Source organism: Macrobrachium nipponense, chromosome 11 (assembly GCF_015104395.2).
Source record: "Macrobrachium nipponense isolate FS-2020 chromosome 11, ASM1510439v2, whole genome shotgun sequence".
Classification (NCBI taxonomy): Eukaryota; Metazoa; Arthropoda; class Malacostraca; order Decapoda; family Palaemonidae; genus Macrobrachium; species Macrobrachium nipponense.
In genome coordinates, this window is record NC_061087.1 from 74,313,302 (window position 1) to 74,328,301 (window position 15,000).

Here is a 15,000-nt window from a genome sequence, read left to right on the forward strand (position 1 = left end):
ATTCCACAAACAAGCACTCAGCAGTACCTACATAAATCTAAGAAATACCAAATCTGAAATTTATGAGTGACCATCCACTAAGTATTAAATCTTTACGTTGATGTGAAACCACAATATTCTCATGTGGAGAGAAAGAGAGAGAGAGAGAGAGAGAGAGAGAGAGAGAGAGAGAGAGGCTCCCAAAAAAACAACAACCGCGAATCGTCTCTGATATCGGAATTTTAAAAAAATTGCTCTCATGGTATGGAAACTTCAGAGTGGACCTCCTCTAAAATGGCTGGGCGAAAAATTTTGTGAACGAGTCCCAGCTTTTATCTCAAAAAATTCTCTTTCAAAACAATAAATAGAGAGAGAGAGTGGGATTACAATCATAAATCATTTATAGTATTACCAGATTTATGACGATAAAAGTCTCTTAAATGAGAAATAGGATTATAGAATTTTCTCGAATGAAATAAATGTCGTCATATCCATGAGTGACATCACAAATCTTTCCACTTCAAAATTTTATTATTTACGAGCCAACAAATTCTCTTTTAACAAATCAATAGATATAATAGTTAATTTATCAGTAATATTAAATAGTTAAATAAAAAAAGAATTCATATTTTCTTAAATGAAATAAACGGTATTGTAAGCAAAACTTCTAGAAGCTTATAATATGATGTAACTTTACAGAAAAAAGGTTAAATCTTCACGTAATTTCTTGACTAAGACACACAACTCTGACACAGTCTTGTACGTTGTATGATAGACACGATCCCAGAACAAAACGGAGAACTCGAATTCCTCTTATCCCAAGTGATGACAGCAATTTCCTGCTTCGAACGGACGATGCTAATTGCTGTCTCTCTTTTCAAATTCTGCATTATTCCTTAACTTCAAATTACATTTTTTGTGAATTCGGAACACACTTTACTGAACATATAAAGACTAAGCAAACTACTACTGAATCTGAAAAAATTGTTTTAAAACATTTCATAATTACTGAGGTGAAGGTTATGCATTGCGGAAAGCAAGGAGACCATATGAATGAATATATATATATATATATATATATATATATATATATATATATATATATATATATATAATATATATATATATATATATATATATATATATATATATATATATATATACATATATATATATATATATATATATATATATACTATATATATATATATATATATATATATATATATATATATATATATATATATATATAGTATATATATATATATATATATATATATATATATATATATGTATATATATATCATATATATATAATATATACTTAAATGAACACAGGGGAAGGTCTTTCATAGAAATAAAATTCTGACTCACCACTGGACCAAACTCAGGTCTTTCGATTGAGAGTCTAGTGCATTAGCAATTCGGGCACGATTGAGCCTGAATTGCGAAAGCCACTGCACTCTCACTCAATAGACAGGGGTTAGTCCTTTGGTGAGTCAATAAATATCTAGATATAATATATATATATATATATATATATATAATACTATATATATATACTATTCATAGATATCATATATATATATATAGATATATATATAATACTCAAATACACAAATTTGTTATGTATATATGATGGGATCAATAGAAAGACTCTTTACATTCAACTCCATCTGTCTTTATCTTCAAAAAACCAGGAGTCTCTGAAAAAATCTTTATCCTAGCAATTTCATATTATTGACATGTACATGTATACAAACACACGCACACACACACTTTGTGTGTGTGTGTGTATATAAATTCATCTGTTAAAATAGGATCAGTCTCAAGTATAAAATGTCCATTAAACCACTATGGTTTAAAGCTAAGGACTGTATTTCGGTGGATTAACTTCCACCCTTATCAAGTAATGAATAACAGAAGGAGTTACATTAGCGAAATGTATAGTGTGAGATCTATCCTTAGGTGATTCCTGGGGTCAACGCTGAGCCGACGTTGGTCCTGTTAATTGTCTTAATCCGCTTCATATTGCCCTAATGAAGATATTTTCTATATTGCCAGAGTCCCAGGCTCCATTGGAAAGGTTTACCCTATTATCTTGATAATAGGATCAACCTTTCTAATGGAACCTGGGATCTGGTCATATAAACAATACCTTCTTTAAGGCAACGATGAAGCTGATTAAGACAATTGACAGAGCCAATATCGGCTTAGAGGTGACCCCAGGCATCACCTAAGAACAGACCTCCCACCATACATTTCGCTAATGTAACTCCTTCTCTCATTCTCTACTTGATAAGTGTGGAAGTTATTCCACGAAAATATAATCCTTAACTTTAAACCAGAATGTTTTAATGGCCTTTTATACTTGAAATATAATAGCTATATATATATACTATATATATATATATATATATATATATATATAATACAGATATATATATATATATATAATATATATATAGATATATATATATATATGTTTGTGTGTGTGTGTTTATGTACACAGGGAGACAGAGACAGAGACATTCATGTTCATTCATTTACATAATTCATAAATTATCTCTCAATATATAAAGACAAAAAGTAAGACAGATAAAGATACACGTGAATGAGGAGGAATTTCTATAATTCATACATATTAACTCATATTAAATAGTGAAAAAATATATCATTAGCACAACTGTTTTCCTTTCAGTGAATTTTCAAAATTGTTATACTTGGCTTATTAGGGAATTCCAAAATATAAAGCAATAAAATTTAAACATTAATATTTTGTGAATCTTAGGTAAAAGTTGTTGTACTTTATACTATATACAGATTAATTGTAAATCTTACTTACTTAACATATCCACTGGTTGCAAAGCCAGTCCTGATTGTTCTGCATAGTTTTCTAAAAATATATTCTGCCAAAATTCTGTATGAATACTGTGGCGATTGGACTTCTTTAGTGTTTTGTCGAGTTCTGAATGGTTGATTGGTATATCTCTAAATCGAATGTTTCCAGGCCTCAATTTAGACAGTAAAGAAGGTAGGACCAAAAGACTATCAGTTCTTTTGAAAGTGATATCGTTCATCTCAGGCGTTTTTTTCATTAGTTCAATAAGTGATTTCAAAATTTTCTTGTCTAATCTTGTTTCAATGCATGGTACCAACAGTTCATCATATGTCTCAAAAGGGACACAGTATGAGACACATATTTCGTGAATGTTATTTATTATTTTGTATAACACATCTTTCTCTGAGCTGTGCAGTATTCCTGGTATATAAGATATGATATCTTTTAATTTAGAAAATTGATGACTTTTTTTCATTCCATCTTCAACATCCAGAAGTCCTTTTGACTGCATCACATCAAGAATAATGTTTCCTTCTTGTTGCATTCTACTTGCTTTGATAATGTCATCACAGATACTGCTTGCAACTGTAAATTCCTGCTCACTTCTGTGTCTGTGGCAGAATACCTTTTCAATCTCTAATTGCTTTTTAGTGTATTTTATACAGAAATGCGATGACATGATAGCATCAAAGTTTTGAAATAACTCTTGACAACTAATCTCCTGTTTTAAGCTTATTACGTCAGTCTCAGACCATTCATATTTGTTTTCGCTGTAATGTTTCAGAGACCATTTTCTGTACAATGCATCAAATTCCTTCAGTGACTCGGTAGAGATTCCTATCTTGTTGGAGATTCTCTTGGTCATGTGCTTTTTCAATTGTAAGTAAAGCGATGTTCTGGTACTTATTTCATTCCTTAAGTCTGGACATTCAATGTAAAGAAGAATGAACAGGTTAAAATACAGTGGCGTCTGCAGGATTACGTTAGTTCCAGTGTTCATGCCTTTTATTTTCTCAAACAGTTCTCTTTTCATTTCTTCTTGTAGGATGGCATCATCTTTCATGAGTTGGCCTATGAGCTTTTCTGTAAGAGAATTCAAATCGTTTTTCTGAAGACCTAACACTTTAAGGTTGAGTCTGGAACGTTGTCCTTTATTCACAATATCTGTTAGCCTCTGAGTATTTCCCGGACGTGTTGTGACAACAATTTTCATATGTTTTGAACTAAGTGTTAAAATTTCTTCAAAAAGTTTTTCAGAATTTTCATTTCCTTCATCATACCCATCACATAAGACTAGACATTTTGAACTAATAACTGATGACTTCACTTGACTAATAGAATAACGAGATACAGTCTGTGGAACCAAGCTTTGAAGGTAGGCATCAAAGTTATCATGGCTATGATTCCTAAACTGCATGTATAGTAAAGTTTGGAAGGAAGAGAGTCCTGTCATATCCACTATCTTTTTATGCCATTTTTCTACAATAGAACAGAGAATTGTAGTTTTTCCTGAACCTGCATCACCAGATATAATCACAACTTCAGGGTTTGTTCCCATTGGGCCTTGAGCTGTGAGAATATCTGTTTGATCTACAATGATACCTTCATTGCCTTGGCGACAACCATGAAATTCCTTATCAAGCTCCATCTTTAAGGGAATCATGATGGTACATGGATCCATAATACCATACTGAACTAGCCAGTCAAAGGGCAAAATCTGACAGAGGCGACCATACAGAGACAGGAATTCTTCTCGAGAAAAATTTTGTATATCTTCAGAAAACACACTCCAGAATTCAGCCATTTCGTCTTTAAGGTTCCGTACATCCTCTGAGTTTGAGGGATCATATTTCTCTCGGATCTTTCTAAGCAGATCTGTAACAGCAACTTTGATCTCTGCATTCAGTTGGTCAATTTCACAACTATGGCACGGAAAGTAACACTTGGTTTTATCAAGGGTTTCCTTGAGCATTGCTTGAAAGTCTTTGAGTTTCTTTTCTAAATCTGTGTCTGAGAGATCGGGAGCTTCATGGCTAACAAAGTTTCTCTCATCTTTTATCTTTTTCACTAGTTTTTTAAGTTCATCACCAGGATCATTCACCCGTTTCTGCCAAAGAGTTTGACAGATTTTATTTAGTAATGTGACGTCCAAAGCTTCTGGAGGCCTATCTGTTAGATTTTTTATTTCCTGGGGATTAAAAGGTCCTTTCTTCGTAAGTCGTACTCCATTACCACTGAGAATCTCGTAGATGGTCTTGTGTTGCCCATGGAGAAAACTAAGGTTATATATCAAGAACAACACTTTCTTTCCCCAGTGTGTCACAAAATAGTGATGCCTGAAATTTCTTAGCGCTTCTGGAGAAATATTTGAGCCTGACGAAGCCATGCCACATAACAACACTGAGATTCCACAGGATATATGAACAATTTAATGCTTCGGTGTCCATATTTTCCCAAAATACGTCAGCACTGGCATCAACAGAATATTTACTTTGAGAACTCACTGTCTTACAGAAACTTTTCAAAATGCACCTGATAATGCTGAGTATGTTTCACAAGTGGAGGCAAAATATTTAACGGTAAAACTTTGCCTTAAATGTTACCCTGCAAAATAAATAAATAAATAAATAAATAAATAAATAAATAAAAAAATAAAAAAAAAGTAAGGCAAGTTATGAGAAGGATATGTAAAGACACTTTACTACTGATAATGAGATCAACACTAACTAGATCGAGCAGTCAGATATGGCAAAACACTATTAAAGGAACTAATCACTCGCGTTACCATTTCCAATACAGCCGTCTTGCTCGTATTCAATGATATTTAATTGAGCAGAAGGTTCTAATAATGTTTGTTAATGCAATTGTGACACTTTAGCTGGAATAGCAGCCTATGGGCAGTGGAATCCACTTTAGATTTGGAGTCGTCCTGTCCCGGGAAGACTGGCTCAACTTTAGCCCTATTACACGTATATATGAAGAATAAAGATACTTAACTTGGTGGGGTCTCAGTCAGAATAGTATGAATTGTTTCTGGGATAGGGGTTGGGTGTCTTGACCCTCTCAGATATTACTGCATGTTCTAAATATGAGTCCATTCGCAATAAAATTACCAAGTTTGAATAAAACATACCTGCTTATACCTAGGTCTGTGTGTGTATAACCGTGTGGTCACATAATATTGTGAGAATTATGAACGGATTGTGGTGAAATCTGATAATAATTAAAACTTAGTAAAGTTCGATGTAGTAATTATTTTCTGGAGAAAAAAGTAATAACAAACTGCACAATGAATCACTTTCAATCAGTACAATTCACACTCGTATCAAGCTGCATTCAAAGTCCGTGAGATCACAGCAGGTGCTTGAGCGCAGAGCAAAAGATACTAGATATATTTTCTTTCTTTCACTGGAAGAAACCGTCATGGTAGAGGTACGTAATTGGTTGATCTTTTAAGAAACACCTAAAAAAAAGGCCGAGTCTAATTGAGATAAATCTTTCAAATAACTTCCCTCTGAACAAGGACACTTTTATCCATAATGAGTACTGTGATTACGGCATTACAACAACAACAACAACAACAACAGCAGCAACAACAACAACAACAACAATAATAATAATAATAATAATAATAATAATAATAATAATAATAATAACATCAAAGCCGACTTTTCTTTGCCAGCGCACATTAATATACCAATTGATAGGCGAAGCTTTCACAGGTAACAATTGATAAGCGATGCTTTCAAAGAAACGCATAGAAAATGGACATTGAAGAACTTATACGAAATATCAGATCGTATAGACTATGTAAAGGTAATAAATCGAATTCTCACTGTTCACAAATTTCACATTTGCACTAGCAATACTGGGTGTCACAGGAAAGTGCCGTTGGATGTAACGCACTTTGTACAAGCGCAGAAGATTTAGTGACTATCATGGTATGACTCACTGCGCTTCCCTTGTCTGGGCGCTCAACAGCAACTGATTATCTCCTAACGGCATCCGCCGTATAGACAAGACAGACCGCTCAAATGGAACATGCACGTCATATGTCAATTCTCGGGTCCCAGTAAGCAGAATATACAGTCAGTTTATTGAAAATAACACCAAACACGCGATTGACGAGCTGCCATGTGTAATTCGCACAGTCACTTCATTCAGTATCACGTTTCAATGACCGTGTTAGTCGTGGGGAAGGCCGCGCTTTGTACGAAACCACAAGTTTTCTTTACATCTTCCGATGCTAGTGACCTAAATTAAACAATTAACATCTCTAGCGTACAACACGTGGGTACATTTCGTCTGTTTTTAAATTTATTTATTTATTTTTTTCGGTGAAAGAAATATAAGCTAGGAATCAGATATGACAATCTTTCTTTTACTGACTCGCATTTTGTCCTGCTTTTGGACGTCTTCTGCAAGGCCGAAAAGTATCACACACTCACACGCACGCATGCAAGCCTAATTGGAGATGGTACAGAAAGCATATTATTATATAGGTGTATTTGTTTAAGGGGTGAGTGATAAATTACTGCTGATTTTAGTCTTAAGGTAAACATTCAGTCAACATGCATAATGGTGTATTATGTAAGGCATATGGCAACTCAAAGCAGCACTTTTATCTTGCCAGACTCCGAGAGCGTTTTAACGCTTTCTGCCAACTTCGACGTCAAGATTCCATTTGTTGCCAGAATGCATTCGTTGGTCAAGGTCGCTCAGGCTCAAGGCATCTAGTGGCATGAGAGGGAAGGGGGTATTAATTGTGATATTCTTGTTACACGCAATACTACACAATTATAAATGCTGGGCAAACCCAAGTCCCAGTAATCCCTTACGAATGTGACTAATATGCCTTTTGTTGGACTGAAGGACAACTATCAATAAGATTATATCCCTCTGTGTGAGACATTAGCAGAAAAAGAGAACAAAAGATAAGATAAACATCTCAAAGGCTGCACCACAGCACAACAAAAGCTTAAAATGGTACAAATTCCCTTTGGTAATGAGATGCTCTTCTCTTTATTTCGGTGATAAGTTCTTATGTTGTCTTGACCTTTCTTTTCAATAATTCGAAGCGTATTCTCATAATTTCACATCAGTTATAATGAATATCTATATTGTTATTTACATTGACCCTTGATGTATTCCCATGTACAATATAAAGAGTAATATGAGTTTCCTTTTATGGCTATTTTATAATAAGGCGTTATTACTATTACTATTGTTATTATTTGCTGGAAGACCTTCATTAATACAGGTTTTATTGAAAATAATGGCTATTACTGTCTTTTCTTCAGTATTCAAATTAGCTATTAAAACGCCAAATGGGTGATTCATGTAAAAAAAAGTGGTATTTGTCAATTTGACGAATACCACGTTTTTGACATGCATCCCCCATTTGACGTTTTAATTGCCACTTGAGTACTACAGAAGAAATGCCAGTAATAAGAAGAATAGAGAAACGTCTATGCAAAATAAACGCTGCTGAAATAGCCATTATTTTCAATAAAATCTGTTTATATTATTATTATTATTGAATTATTTATTATTATTAATTATTATTATTATTATTATTATTATTATTATTATTACTATTATTATGTTCAAAAGGATCGCAGAATTAAGCGAGTTGATTTTATATATGTTTTTTTTTGTATATTTTCCTTACAGTTCGTTTCTAAGGCTCAGCGATGTTTCTGAGTAACTGGCAATATACATATTGGGAATTTTCAAAAAATTATAAATGCTGAAAGTAATCTTTTATTAGAACATGATCTCAGGTCCAAGTCAAGCAGGAGTCGTCGTCAGTGCCAGTATTATTCCGTAGGCGTAGTTCAGTTCCGGGCCGGGGTCGTCTTTGGTTTAGGGCTGTATTGCTGCTGCCCGGTAAACTGAACTACCTGCCTACGGAATACATACCGGCACTGATGACGCAACCCCTAGCTTGACCTTGACCTGGAGATCCTGTTCTAATAAAAGATTACCTTCAGCATTGAAGGTACCTTCAGCATTTATAATTTTTTGAAAATTCCCAGTATGAATATTGGGCAGTTACTCCGAAACATCGCTGAGCCTCAGAAGCGAATTGTAAGGAAAATAGAAAGAAAAAAAAAAAAAAAAACAATATGTAAAATAGTCTCGCTTAAATCTTCCATTCTTTTTAACAGCATTTGCATAAAAGAGGGTCTTCTACTAAAACATTATTATTATTATTATTATTATGATTATTATTATTATTATATAAATTATTATTTTATGATATTTATTATTATTACATATACCCTGCCATGCCCAAGTAATTCCAGCAATTAAAGTTCCGTCCTTAAAAAGATAAAAATGAACGTGCTTTGTCGTTCACAATTTATTAGGTGTCCTATAGAACCAAAAATGATTTAAGAAACCACTCATATCCGTATGACGGTCTCCTACGGCGGAAAATAAATAGATTGTCCGGCAATTCAAAGTTTATGTCCTGTAGAATGACTTGTCACGCGATATGTCTATGTTGATTTCATGGCATGAGAAAAGTCTATCTGTAGATCAATCTATGCGTATTTTTTAACCTCTAAGTCGTTTCTCCTATGAGAGGTATTTATTTCCCGTCTTCATTTAGGAAATAAATATCTCTCACATAACTAACTCACTGAAGGTGTTTGCTTTTACGAACCAGTTTAATCCAGTTTCAGTTTCTAACACTTTGCCTTTAAAACTTTCGAAAGATAACATATTCTCAAGATGATCAGTTTTCCACACTTTCCGTTTCTTCATCATTACTCCATTCAATGTCAATTCACATTTGATGAAATGATAAAAGTGCGAAGTTTATCTTTTAGCAACGTAGATGATTCTGCTTTTGATTAGATAAGTACGTATATACTCTGGCGTTTGCATGATGCGGGAAACATGACGTCACAGGAGCGATAACTCCTATCTTTGTTTGAGCAATATCTGAACGGTTCTTTCTAGACCGTACTTTGTCAATAACTGCCTGACACCGGATGAACGAGTTATTCCACATGATTTTCAACCTTACTTCCAGCAAGTGACGGTCTTGCATGACATGCCCAGATTAGAGGGGTGTGGTTATAATTGTGCTATAAAAAATTGATGAAGTTCTTTAAACTATACACATTGTGTATGTATATATTATTATATATATATATATATATATACGTATATATATATATATATATATATATATATATATATATATATATATATAATCTATACACATACATATAAAAATTTAAAAATTTTAGTATGTTTGTTTTGTAAGATTCAATACGAATAAGTACACATTTATATGTTTTCTTTAACATACCTTTCTATTTGGGAATAATAAATTTTTAATAACCGTGTTTATTCTGTGTGTAATATTTGTTTATAACCATTGGTAATTAATAGAATAGATTTTAAAAACCTTGTCACAAACATTCATATCTATATATATATATATATATATATATATATATATATATATATAATATATATATATATATATATATATACTGTAACATACAATATATATTTTCTAATGCAAACTAGCACGTTCATTATATATTAAGTTCTTATTGTCCACTGATAGACAGCCATTTGAAAAGCTAATAAATTCTCAAAACCCGTTCCAATTTACTTGTCATTATAAAAAAAATTGACGATTCATTTTGGTATAACGGTATCCATGAAAACAACACCAATTAGTCCTATAGTGAATTTGAAACTTTTATTCTGAAAATATAATAACATTTAAAACGTGAGAAACTGATGCAAATCTGAAAAAAAAAATATATATTTATCAATAAACTGAATAGATATATGAAATAGAATAATTAAAAGCTAGATAAACTAGAAATATGTTTCCATTAGAAATATTATGGCGTTGTGATAATCGTAATATACATCACATTCATAATACTTGTAATGAGTCATTATTCAACCCAAATGGGCACTGGTAAATATGGATTATGATTATATAACACTGGAAGCGACACTTGAATTGTATTAATTCACTTCGATATGATAGATAATTCATTTGCAATGTTAATGGCAATTTAAAGGTGAGTATTTTGCATAGGAAAACATGTGAATACTGACTGTTCTGTCCGTCCGGTATGAGCACCATTGTCCATGATCCAAAATGGAGCCTTATATACCTTGACAATAAGTGCGTAGCAAAGTCCAGTCTTGGTGTATATGGTTTCTGGTCTTACATGACGAATTAACAAAAGCTCCTATAAAATGTCCAATTCTTCGTAAACATGTAAATCTTAATGCTTAATATTTGTGAATACTTTATTCGATTTCATTAGACTCCTATTCATTTTAGACAATGAAATTTTAAGGTTAGATTTAATTTAATTTTTCATCAATATCAAGTTTCAAAGTTCGTCTAACTATTTCTTTGACTTCTTTGACAAAATTTCAACGCATATTTTCTTTAAAATTTCTCATATTTGATTAAAACACATTAGTTCTAGTCATCGATATTAATTGACGGAATTTTCAATCGTATTTCTTACATTAAGCAAACCATTATCAACAAAAATATTTCCAAATGCAAAAGATTTAAAACTCAGTCAACGGTTCTTTCTATCAGAGACCTTTATCTGTCTATATAATTTAAGCCAGCCTTTTGCCGGCAAGGGCTCTGGATCTTCAGCAGCCCATAAATTGGCCTTTATAAAGTTTCTGGTTATATAAAGCAAAAAGCCAGAATGACTACAGCTGCTGTGCAAAGTTTTTATTTTTACTTTTTCAAGCAATTTAAAAAAAGAAAAAAAAATACATTTTTCCTTTAAAGAAAATGTCCCTTTATTTGCATTATTTTAAATCGAAATGGTAAAAAGACTTGTTTAATACTTAAATTGAAAGGTTAAATAATTGAAGTTGTCAATAACAGAGTATGGCTATGAATTCTAGTTCTTGTAACTGCCAACAGATGTCCATTGCGGCATCGTCCCCAAAGAGAACTCACATACCCGGGTGTAAAGAAGGTGTACATGAGATGTACGCTCTTTTGCTCACACATGTGCGGCTGAGAGACGTAGCAACACTGCATGAATTCTTCATACCTCTAATTTCACCGGAACGCTCGGAGTCTGTGCAACAGGGGAAAGCTACTTCATGATGAAATGCTGTATTCCATCATCAAGATTGAATTTTCAGGTGATAAAAGCCCACGCAGTGATGATTGAGGACTAGAGTAAATCGTATATTGTTTCTAGTTATCTATTTCTCTTTCATTCAATCGCAGAAATGCCTCATAACTTCGTCTGCTTCTCGTCAAATCTCTCCTACAATTTCCTTCATGAATTCCTTCTTCTTCCTCAGAAAATAGTAGGAATTTCTTTCTGCTCCGACCCATTTCTTTCCTGGTAAAAACATCTTGCGTTAGATGGAAACTATAAACTCAATTTCTTTCGTCGGAGAGGAAAATGTGGAGACGTGGAACGGGGAAACGGAGGAACGCCAGTGACTGCAGATAAGATAAACTATAGACAACATGATCTCGGAAAATATATTGATATTATTATGAAGAACATTGAATTGTAAACGATTTCGACTGCACTTGATATAAAAGAGTACAATTATAACGAAACAGTAACGTGAAGATTATAATTAAGATATACACCAGCAACGATCACAGCAATGATACCTGGTTGTAATTCCAGTAAATAAATAAAAAAAAAAACTTAGTATTATAGGTAAGAAGGTTTTTAACTTTAACTAAACCAGCCACAGGTAAACCGGCCGCCACCCCTCTCCAAACCCAATAAACGTAACATACTACTTTAGTTTCCAGTAAAAATACTTTCGTGGTTGGTCAGGATATTTAGTAACTTTAATCTTTAACCACTAATCCATTTGGGGTATTTTAAAATACACATAGCATTGTGTGAACAGAGCACTAACCGAACTCATACCCAACATTCAATGGCAACGATTTCGAGAAACAGTTTTACCGTGATCTTTTTTTTTTATGTTTTATTCATAAAGACTTGGTAGTTTACATGATATGGCTCCCATTTCGTTCTCGTAGGGCTCTGCGATCGCTTGTATATATATAATATATATATATATATATATATATATATATATATATATATATATATATATATATATATATATATATATACATATATTATATATATATATATATATATATATATATATATATATATATATATATATATATATATTTACATATAATATATATATATATATATATTATATATATATATCTATATATATATTATATATATATATATATATATGTATTATATATATGCATATATATGTATATATATATATATATATATATATATATATATATATATATATATATATTATATATATGTATGTATGCATATTATATTATATGTATGATATAATATATTCAATATTATATATATAAGATATATATATTATATATAATAATATATTATATATAATAATAATAGTTTATATACATATATATATATATATTATTATATATAGATTATATATATTATATATATATATGATATATAGTATATATATATATATATATAATATTATATTTATAATTAATATATATAATATTTATATATATATATAGATATTATATATTTTTAATATAATATATAATATATTTATATTTTATATATTATATTATAGAATAAATATTAGATATTATATATATAATATCATATTATATATAATATAATAAAAATTTTTTACTTAAAATGTATATATTATATTATTTAGTATATATATTATTAGTATACATTTTACATATACATATAAATATTATATGATATATATAGATTATATATATATATATAGTATATTATATATATATATATATATATATATATTAAGTATTTGTATAAGTTATATCCTCGTAGCAAGGAGAGGTAGGAGTGATGTTCTTACAGAAGAAGCTCGGCATCATTGGCTTATTTACGCAGGCCCTGAGCTTTATTACCTTAAGGACTACTGAATTGCTCTTAGCTGTTGTATGATGTGTTTTTGCTCCCTGATTGGGACCAAAGATATTGATATCGGAAGCGGGACAAATAGGAGCCTACCAATAAATAGTGGTTGTTCCTTTTCTGTATAAAAATAGAATCCTTGGTGATTATAGCATTTCCCAACAACATTAATAAAAAGGACAAAGAAAAAATAATAAGATAGACATGAGCACTGTTGTGATGATGAGATTTTTTTTATTTTTGGGTTCCTAATACATTGGGTACATTTTCGAATGACCAAATTCCATAAAAGGAAAATCTGTTCTCGTTTAAATAAGTGATCAATATGGTCTCACTCTCTCTTTCTCTCTCTGTGAGTATTGTTGATAATGTTGACAATCATAGGTAATAAGCAAAGCTACAGAACAAATAGAGCTATCGTACTAAATACAAAGTAAAAAGCAATAAATGCCCCGATGTTTTTTAGGTGCAATCAAGTTTTCTGTACATCATTCAATGTTGTATGAAACTCTTAGCACGTCATGGTGGCCTGTGTTGTTAAGGTTTGCATTTTGATTATGTTTGATTATGTTTTTAAGATCTAAGGGCGAACAGAAAAAGTGCGGGCGGACAGACAAAGCCTTTTCAATAGTTTTATTTTACAGAAAACCAAAACTCTAGTGAAAAATATGAAAACCGGAGACCCCACAAACTTAGACGCTAACCACGAAACATGGTCCCGCCGTTGTAATTTCGAGAAGTTTGTCGCTTTAACGAGCCTTACCTAATCGTAATCAGAAACATATTCTCGTAACAAAATCGCATTATCTTGAAGTCGTTTTCAAATAATAATGCAGACAAGAAGAGAACGTGACGATGTTGGCATTGGAGAAGGAAGCTCAGAAGGGAAAATGAAACTTATTTTTCAGAGGTTGTTTGTCACATCATCGTCAGCTCTGTAAATCTGAGCCATGTGAACAGGGTAACTGAGGAGGACAACGATTCCAGGAACCAAATCTTGATCTGGAATAGGGGTTGGTGGGTAGGCCGTGGGGTGGCCGGTGTCGGGTGGGGTGTTGTATAAAAGGTTCTTTGTCACAGCAGTGTTAAGTTTGAAAAGGCTCAGCAACTTCTCGAAAAAAGTAACATGATATTATGAAAAATTATGATAAACATTATGCCTCGCTTTGTGGGGAGCATGTGCCACTTAAGGCAGTTAATGGT

General features: G+C 31.9%; 1 protein-coding gene across 1 annotated transcript; it reads right to left on the minus strand.

Annotated features, from left to right (window-relative positions):
* Window positions 1-2,824: 2,824 nt before the first annotated feature.
* LOC135206305 (uncharacterized) lies at window positions 2,825-6,995 on the minus strand (the record flags this gene model as incomplete). The annotated part of the gene is given in 2 exon segments (XM_064237731.1): window positions 2,825-5,425; window positions 6,658-6,995. A coding segment is annotated over 1 exon segment (2,383 nt), but the record flags the coding sequence as incomplete, so codon positions are not given.
* Between the last annotated feature and the right edge of the window lie 8,005 nt (window positions 6,996-15,000).